Genomic DNA, 10,000 nt, shown 5'->3' on the forward strand with positions numbered 1-10,000 from the left:
CCTCCTCTATATACGTGTCCTCTGGCTGGACAATCCATTCAGGAGAGGCTGAAACACACACACACACACACACACACACACACACACACACACACACACACACACACACACACACACACACACACATATAAATATATATATTAGTATTAATATATATGTGCTCAGGTGTGTGTGTGTGTGTGTGTGTGTGTGTGTGTGTGTGTGTGTGTGTGTGTGTGTGTGTGTGTGTGTGTGTGTGTGTGTGTGTGTGTTTCATACTGGCCACAGTGACGAGAAGCTCCTGCTGCTTCTGTCCTGCAGTGTTGCGAGCGACACACACGTACAGGCCGGAGTCTGAGGTGTGTGTGCGTGTGAAGATCAGCTCTGTGTCCCGCTGGTGGACTCGACCCTCAGACGCCACACGAGCACCCGCGCGCTCCCACCACACCTGCGGCTCCGGCTGCCCCCGCGGCGGCTCACAGCGCACCTGCTGCATGCTGTCTGCAGGAAACACACGGTGCAGGCGTGCACCCATCTCCTCAATCTCTGCACACACACACACACACACACACACACACACACATTAATATACACTAAATAGCCTAAACTATATTAGATGCTGTAAATCAGCAGATGTTCATTGCGGAGTGAACTGTAGGGCTGTAACGGATCACGGTTGATCAGCGATTCATACGGATCACAACCCACGGTTCAGAACACACGTGAACGCGGATGAATACATTTTTAACTTCTAGATTAATCCTAAATTTTCAACGATTGCAGGGAGAGAGAGAGAGAGAGAGAGAGAGAGAGAGAGAGAGAGAGAGAGAGAGAGAGAGAGAGACAGAGAGAGAGAGAGAGAGAGAGAGAGAGAGAGAGAGAGAGAGAGAGAGAGAGAGAGAGACAGAGAGAGAGAGAGAGAGAGAGAGACAGAGAGAGAGAGAGAGAGAGAGAGAGAGAGAGAGAGAGAGAGAGAGAGAGAGAGAGACAGAGAGAGAGAGAGAGAGAGACAGAGAGAGAGAGAGAGAGAGACAGAGAGAGAGAGAGAGAGACAGAGAGACAGAGAGAGAGAGAGAGAGAGAGAGAGAGAGAGAGAGAGAGAGAGAGAGAGAGACAGAGAGAGAGAGAGAGAGAGACAGAGAGAGAGAGAGAGAGAGACAGAGAGAGAGAGAGAGAGAGAGAGACAGAGAGAGAGAGAGAGAGAGAGAGAGAGAGAGAGAGAGAGAGAGAGAGAGAGAGACAGAGAGAGAGAGAGAGAGAGACAGAGAGAGAGAGAGAGAGAGACAGAGAGAGAGAGAGAGAGACAGAGAGACAGAGAGAGAGAGAGGTTTAAAACAGCTTTATTATATACAGTTTTTCTTTTTCTTTTTAACAAAACATTCTCAATCCATTAAATGTTCATTCACATCATATTCCATTCATCTTTGAGTCGATTAAAAAACCAAAATTAAAGAAAAAAATGAAACCCAACTACCTTATTATTGTTTTTATAAATTAAGTACAAGCTGTTCTTCATAAACACTACATAAAATGCTTCCTAGACACCACTTTTCTTCAAATGTTATTAGATCTCTTACCAATTCATAGAAAGTAAATTCAATTTTCAATCTATTTGAAATTAAACCTTTTAACATAATCACTGGATCTATTCCACCAGCACCTGATATTTTGTTTTTTCTAGTTTTCCAAATAGACAATTTTGCTGTGCCAATAACATAATTTAAAAGAGTGAAAAGGATCTTTTTAGACATTCTATATTTTACTCCCCCTATAAAAATACATTCAGAAAAGGTTTCACCAAAACCTCTAAACCACTCTTTTAAAACATTAAAAAGGTCTTCCAATCGTGTACAACTTAAAAACAAATGTTCTACATTCTCTTCCTTACCACAAAAAGCACACTCCCTCCTAACTATTGGATTAAGATGAGACACATGACTGTTGGTAGCTATCGCCCCATGAACAAGTCTCCACTGCAAGTCCCCGATTCTTTTCTCAAGAGGAGATTTATATAGGGACCTCCACTGATCTCTTAAGGGGAAATTAGGTCCAAACTTTTTAGTCCATTTCAATAATTGTCCTTTTAGTATATCATTGTGAACATTCTTAACGCATAAGATGTATAAAACCTCTTTAGACATTCCGTCAACCGTCCATGTTTTAGAAATTCCAGTCTCTTCCTCGAACCCACCAAATTCACAACTTGAAGATACCACCAGAGGGAGAATTTTAACTTCTTCACTCGAGTCTTCTTCTTGTAAAATCGCTCTATACTGTCCAGGCAAAAAGGAGTGTATTTCTTCCAAGAATCGTGCAGCTAAACGATGGGATCTCAGTCCTGTAAAAACCATTATGTCCTCTATCGACTTCCATCCATCCTCCGTGACCAGATGTTTTAACTTTGTACAGTTCCTTTTAATCATATTGTTCTGTACACTCCTCGAAGATATCAATGTACCATGAACCACTGGATTATGAAAAAGGGGTTCCTCCAACACCCAATATTTAGGGATGTCAAATATTCTTTGAATCTTGAAGGTTTTATTCCATGCTTGTAGCACTGATTTATAAAACGATGTAATCCCTGTTAAATCCATCTCATCAGTTTGTATCCAAAAAAGATGTAGATCATAATTCAGCCCCTTTACTGTTCTCAAGATTGCACAGGCAGTATGAGTCCATGACAACTTGCTTTTACACAAAAGTTTTTGGGCTGAAATCAGTCTGAAAGCTTGAATTTTACTTTTGATGTCTATTAATCCTTGCCCTCCTTCACAATTTGGCAAATACAGTTGTGCAGCACGAATCCAATGTTGACCAGTCCAGAAAAAATCTACTAGTTTCTTTTGTATAGACACCACCAACTCCTGTGGTGGTTCAAGCACCATCATCCTATGCCATAGTGTAGATGCTACCAGATTATTTATTACCAAAACCCTCCCTTTATAAGACATTTGTGGTAATAGCCATTTCCATCTAGACAATCGGGCCACCACTTTCTCCAGCAGTCCCTCCCAATTTTTTTCCATGAAATTTGAAGAACCTAAAAACACACCTAAAATTTTAAGACCTTCCTTTCCCCATTTTAATCCTCCTGGTAGATCTGGAAGTCTTTTATTCATCCATCGACCTACTGCATATGCTTCACTTTTATTCCAATTTACTTTTGCAGTAGAAGCCTTTTCATACAACTCTATATTTTTTTTAAGATTATTAACATCATCTTCTCCATGTATAAAAACTGTTATATCATCAGCATAAGCAGATAACACTATCTTATCACAATTTATATAATTAGGTATTGAAAAACCATTAAGATTTTTCCTTATTCTTCTTAAAAGTGGTTCAATAACAATACTGTATAACTGTCCAGAGAGTGGACATCCTTGCCTGATTCCCCTTCTCACAGGAATTGAGGCACTCAACCCTCCTCCCACTTTCACTAACGTAGAAACATCATGATATAACAGTTTTATCCAAGAAATGAACTTTTCACCAAAACCAAAACAACTTAAAACACTAAAAAGGTAACTATGGTCAACCCGATCAAAAGCTTTTTCTTGATCTAATGCTAAAATCCCCATATTAATATTTTTTTTAATACTCAAATCAATCACATCTCTCAAAAGAAAAAGATTGTCCATAATAGATCTTTCAGGTACACAATATGTCTGATCACCATGAATAATTGTCTCCAAATAACATTTTAACCTATTTGCTAAACACTTTGCCAAAATTTTATAATCAGTGCACAACAGTGAAACAGGTCTCCAGTTCTTTAAGAAAGCCAAATCTCCTTTTTTTGGTAAAAGAGACAAAACTGCTCTTCGGCAGCTACTTGGAAGAAGTCCATTTTCAAAACACTCTTTTGCCACTTCATAAAAATCTTGTCCCAAAATGTTCCAAAAGTGATGATAAAATTCTGTAGTTATTCCATCAATTCCGGGCGAACGTCCTAATGAAAGTTGCTGTAACGCATCTGTAAGCTCTTGCAAACTGATATCACTATCCAAGTTCTCTCTTTGTTTAGTTTGCAACTTAGGAAGATCTTTAAAAAGATCCATCATACATTCTTCATCACACTGCTCAGCACTAAATAGTTCAGAATAAAAATCAACTGCAATTTTTTTCATTTCATTTGGATTGTCCGTAATTTTTCCATTTGGATAACTTAAATGAAGCATAGGATTATGTTGAACTACCTTTCTTTCTAGTTTAAAAAAATAGGAACTAGGCGCATCCATATCCTTAACCGTGCAAAAGTGTGATCTTATTAAAGCATTTTTGACTTGTTCTTGTAAAATTTGTTTCAACTCTAGCTTCTTCTTATGGATTTTTTCACTTTTATCAGTTCCTTCTTCATTGTCTAACATCATTTTTTCTATTTCACCAATTTCACATTGCAATTTTTTTACCGCATCTCTAACTTTAAAAGAAATTTGAGATTCATAACTCTGACAAAATACTTTTATATGCGCCTTTCCAACTTCCCACCACTGGCATTTAGTTTCATAATTATTTTTCTCTAATCTCCATTTTTCCCAAAGATGTTCAAAACTCTCACAGAATAACTTATTATATAATAATTTTTTATTAAAATGCCAATAATATTGTGTTCTAGCTGTTATTTTCTTATTTATATCTATAGTTACCATATGGTGGTCTGAGAAACCACTAGGGACAATAGCAGCATTTACCACTCTACTATTAAAAGACTTACATATATAAAATCTATCTAATCTGGCCCCCTTAATTTGAGTATTATTTACTTTAACCCATGTATATTGCTTTATACCTTTATTTCTGATTCTCCAAACGTCAATTAAATTGTGCTCTTTTATCACTTTAGAAAGTACATAACCTGACTGAAAATGAGGTTCTTCACCGTTTCTATCAACTTTAAAATCTTCAGTACAGTTCCAATCGCCAGCCATAATTATACAAACATTATTATCATATTTTGAAATTTGACTCTTTATATTTAAGAATAATTCAATTCTTTCAGAACCAACATTTGGTGAATAAACATTAATGAATAAAAATTCCATTCCTTCAACTTGTGCGTGAACAAATAATACCCTTCCAGCTACCACTTCTTCAGTTTTAAAAATGTCAACATTCAAAAATTTTGAAAAAAGAACCCCAACACCAGCACTTAAATTTGAACCATGACTGAGTACGTACTTCCCTTCCCACCACAAACCCCAATCTATCTCATTTGCCTTATCAGAATGGATTTCTTGTAACATAATAATATCAATTTTATTTATTTTTAAAAATTCTGATAATATAGCCCTTTTAGTCTGATCTCTCGCTCCATTTATATTAAAAGAACCTATTTTCATAAGCCCCATAATAATAGAAGAGAAAGAGACAAGGATCAGAAAAAAATAGGAAAGAAAGAACACCCAGTGTTTCAGACTCATTTACCTATTTTCTTGAAAACGAGCTTTTACGCTTCCTTATTCTTGTCAAATATTTCCCCAGTCTAAATCTCTTTTTATCACTTAATTCATCCAATCCAACAGTACGCCGTAGTCTAAGAACCGTTTTCACAAATTTATCAGTATCTGGGAAAAAATCTTCAACTTCAACTGTTCTTCCGAAAGTATCATCCAAAAATTCATTTATCTCTTGTAGAGAATAAAAATTACTGTCTTCCATTTGAGAACCCATTTCGGAAAAATCTGAAGTCTGAGAGAAAGTGTCGTCATCATCCATCATATCCTGTTTATGTTCATCTTCTAATAGGCCTTCTACAGGTCCTTCCATTTTCTCATTAAGCTTCACTAAACCACTAGCACTCGCAGTCACAGTTTCAGAACTCAAATCATTTTCATCTACAACCTCTTGTACCACTGTTGCCTGATTTTCATCATTCATTACATTTCTCTGAATCACATTCCCTTCATTCTGCTGTTTCCCAACAACATCATTCTCAATTGTCGTTTCCGTTTCTGTTTGTTTCACTTGATTCTTCACTCCCTCCAACTCATTTACATCACCATTGTCATCATTTGTATTTCCTTGCACTTTATGGGGACAAAAATACTGTCTATGACCAAAATCTCCGCATTCATAACACTTCAATCCAGCAGTAGAAGCATAAATCATAAACGACTTACCTTCATTCATTACCCGAAAAGATATGTCCAACGTTGGTTCATTTAGAAACATGAAGACTTGTCGTCGAAACGACATCACATGCTTCAGCTCTGGACTTTTACATCCTAGCGATATAACTTTAATCGGACTCGCTATTTTTCCGAACCTAACGAGCTCTCGCTCAATGGCTTCATCGGGGATGAACGGCGGCACATTCGAGATAATTACCTTAGACGTTAACGCAACTAGTGGTAGTACGGGACAAAAACTCCCACCAATTGTTACACCACTCTCAATAAGCTGCGAGACAAAAAGTTCTTCCTTAAGAAAAACAACAACTGCTTTGTTCATCCTAGACGCCGAAACTATATTTTCACAGCCGATTTGTTCTCCCACAGCTATTAGCACGTCTTCCACCTTAACTCCTTGCTCTGTCATACACTTGACACCATGGCGAAGTGAAAGAGATGGCGTTCGCTCATCCACGAGCGACGCCATTCTCTCACTCACCAAATAACTTGAATCAATAAATCCAAAAAATAAGACGCTTACATCAAAGAAAGAAAAAAAGATACAGATAAGAAATTAAAGAAAAAAGATAGTTTTTTAGTAGATAGTAGAAATCACTCTTCCCCACCAAACCTTCACCACTCTCCTACATCTCGCGAGAGAGAGAGAGAGAGAGAGAGAGAGAGAGAGAGAGAGAGCAGCCCTGATATAATTCGGGCTCTTGCCAAACTATTCAACCTGATCCTATCCTCTGGTGACATCCCTGAGACATGGTCTGAAGGACTGATCACACCTATACATAAAAACGGAGATAAATTCGACCCCAATAATTATCGTGGCATTTGTGTTGGCAACAACTTAGCAAAACTATTTTGCAATATTATTAACAACCGGATAGTGACATTCATCACAAAACATAACATCCTAAACAAATCACAAATTGGCTTCTTACCAAAACAACGGACATCTGACCATATTTACTCCCTTCATACTTTAATAAATAAAAACATAAAGAACAAACAAAGAAAGATTTTCTCTTGTTTTGTTGATTTTAAAAAAGCTTTCGATTCTATTTGGCATGACGGACTATTATACAAATTGTTGCAAATTGGCATTGGTGGAAAAGTATATAGCATTATAGAAGCCATGTATAAGAAAAGTAAATGCGCTGTAAAAGTTGGAAATATGAGAACAGAGTTTGTCCAGCAGAGTCGAGGGGTGCGGCAGGGTTGCAGCCTGAGCCCAACCCTGTTTAACATCTACATTAATGATCTGGCAGACATTCTAGACGGCTCCGACTGCATCCCCGGCCTCACTCTGCTTGACTCTAAAGTAAAGTGCCTGCTGTATGCGGATGACCTGGTGCTGCTGTCTCCCACAGCAGAGGGTCTCCAACACAGCCTGACTCTGTTGGAGCAGTACTGTGAGGAATGGGCACTGACGGTCAACCTGGACAAAACCAAAGTCATGGTGTTCCAGAAGAAGGCCAGATCTCAGGGACACAAATATCAATTCACATACAGAGGAGAAACTCTAGAGCATTGTAGCAGTTACTCATACCTGGGCATCCAGATCTCTGCCTCTGGGGGCTTCAATCTCGCTGTCAAGACCCTGAGCGAGAGGGCTCGCAGAGCATTCTATGCCATAAAATCACGCTTTGGCCAATTACAGTTACCAACTAAAACATGGATTAAATTATATCACGCTATTATCAAACCTATATTACTATATGGGAGTGAAATTTGGGCACCAGTTTTAAAATTAGAAAATTGGAATAAAAGTTTAATTGAACGAACACAATTAGAATTTGCTAAAAGCATATTACATATTCACAGAAACACGTCTAACATTGCCTGCAGGGCTGAACTGGGTTTATACCCGCTAAATTTGGAGATTCAGAAACGAGCTGTTCAGTTCTGGCTGCACCTGCATCAGTCGGACCCCCAGTCTGTCCAATATAGAGCCCTTCTGGCTAATGAAAAACCTACAGTGTCTCATCCTCTAAACACACTGGTATCTGAGTTACTGGAAAAAACACAAACCGAACCCGTCCCCAAACAAAACCTTCACAAACAAATTGACAAAACATTAAAATATAACTATGATGAAAAACTGAAAACTGAACTCAACCTCCAGACTAAACTTAAATGTTATTCGGCCCTAAATAGAACCACACAGTTGGCAAATTATTTATCATTAAAACAATTAAAAGAAAAGCACATTCTTTCCAAATATCGCCTCTGTGATCATGACCTAGAAATAGAAAAAGGCAGACATAAAAAATCCTGGACTCCTGAGGAAAAGAGAATATGTCAACAGTGTGACACAAACCAAATAGAGGATGAGACACACTTCCTTCTGTTCTGCCCCAAATACAGCACGACTACAGAAATATTTTTCCCCCAATTTGAAACATTGATCAATTCATTTTTTAATTTAAATGACTCAGAAAAACTTTACCATATACTCGGAGAGGATGAATTGACATTTAGACTAGCTGCAAAATATGTATATACCCTACACACCATAAGAAATGGTTAATGTAAATTTGTGTCTTATTTAAATAATTTAAACTTTTTACTATTATTATTATTATATTTATCAAATGTATTGTTTTTTTTTTCTTTTTTGTGTGTCATTATATCTTATCTGTATTACTATTAATTATTATTTTCAATGGTTTTAATATGTTTCATATTTGAAATGCTTTGGCAATACTGGATTTAATGTCATGCCAATAAAGCAACTTGAACTGAACTGAACTGAGAGACAGAGAGAGAGAGAGAGAGAGAGAGAGAGAGAGAGAGAGAGAGAGAGAGAGACAGAGAGAGAGAGAGAGAGAGAGAGAGAGAGAGAGAGAGAGAGAGAGACAGAGAGAGAGAGAGAGAGAGAGAGAGAGAGAGAGACAGAGAGAGAGAGAGAGAGAGAGAGAGAGAGAGAGAGAGAGAGAGAGAGAGAGAGAGAGAGAGAGAGAGAGAGAGAGAGAGAGAGAGAGAGAGAGAGAGAGAGAGAGAGAGAGAGAGAGAGAGAGAGAGAGAGAGAGAGAGAGAGAGAGAGAGAGAGAGAGAGAGAGAGAGAGAGAGAGAGAGAGAGAGAGAGAGAGAGAGAGAGAGAGAGAGAGAGAGAGAGAGAGAGAGAGAGAGAGAGAGAGAGAGAGAGAGAGAGAGAGAGAGAGAGAGAGAGAGAGAGAGATCGCCCCCGCGCCATTCAAATCAATGTGTGAAAGCATTTAGGCTCCTGTCAAATATTAAGATGACGGAAACAGGTCCTGTGTTTGGTTGTTGGGGGTGTGGTGGGTTGTTGGGTTAGAGTTACCCTAAATGACTGTGGGGAAAACCGGAGCACCCGGAGGAAACCCATGCCAACACGGGGAGAACATGCAAACTCCACACAGAAACACCAACTGACCCAGCCGAGACTCAAACCAGCGACCTTCTTGCTGTGAGGCCACAGTGCTGACCACTGCGCCACCATGCCGCCCCCCTGATCCATGACTAAAAAAGCAATGTGATCTGAACCGTGGGAGATGTGTGATCCGTCACGCCACCAGTGAGCTTTACCTTTACCACATTACCCACATCAGATTACACACATCAGCACAGTAAAGCATGAGTGTATCGCGGAGCCGGTGTGTTGTGTTCTGTGCACAACAGAGCAGTTCAGCTCAGCAAACACACACTCATGCAGTGAATGCTGGGTTCCTGTCTGTAGCTGTGAATAACTGCAGTGTGTGATCAGTGTGTGTGTGTGTGTCACCTGCAATCCTGAGCGAGGCCTCCACATACACCTGCCGGTCTTCTCCATACTGAGCCACACACCGGTACACACCTGTGCTGCGCTGCTGCTGCACCTGAGAGATCTGCAGGGTGCCGTTATCATACACCACCACCCTGTGTGACACACATAT

The 10,000-nt window shown here is 39.1% G+C and overlaps 1 protein-coding gene across 2 annotated transcripts in view; it reads right to left on the reverse strand.

The window, feature by feature from the left end:
• Nucleotides 1-10,000, reverse strand: part of ptk7b (protein tyrosine kinase 7b) — a 61,250-nt gene that overhangs the window by 16,053 nt on the left and 35,197 nt on the right. For both annotated transcript variants that reach the window (XR_012389015.1, XM_073920374.1), the window contains exons 6-8: nucleotides 9,850-9,983; nucleotides 259-525; nucleotides 1-48 (exon numbers count right to left, since the gene is read on the reverse strand). The exon at nucleotides 1-48 is cut by the window's left edge and continues 89 nt beyond it. Coding sequence is in view for 1 of the 2 variants with exons in the window: in XM_073920374.1 (XP_073776475.1) it covers nucleotides 1-48; nucleotides 259-525; nucleotides 9,850-9,983 (449 nt within the window). In the remaining variant the exon portion in view is untranslated. The remainder of the gene's footprint in view (nucleotides 49-258; nucleotides 526-9,849; nucleotides 9,984-10,000) is intronic.

This window comes from Danio rerio, chromosome 13 (assembly GCF_049306965.1).
Source record: "Danio rerio strain Tuebingen ecotype United States chromosome 13, GRCz12tu, whole genome shotgun sequence".
NCBI lineage: Eukaryota > Metazoa > Chordata > Actinopteri > Cypriniformes > Danionidae > Danio > Danio rerio.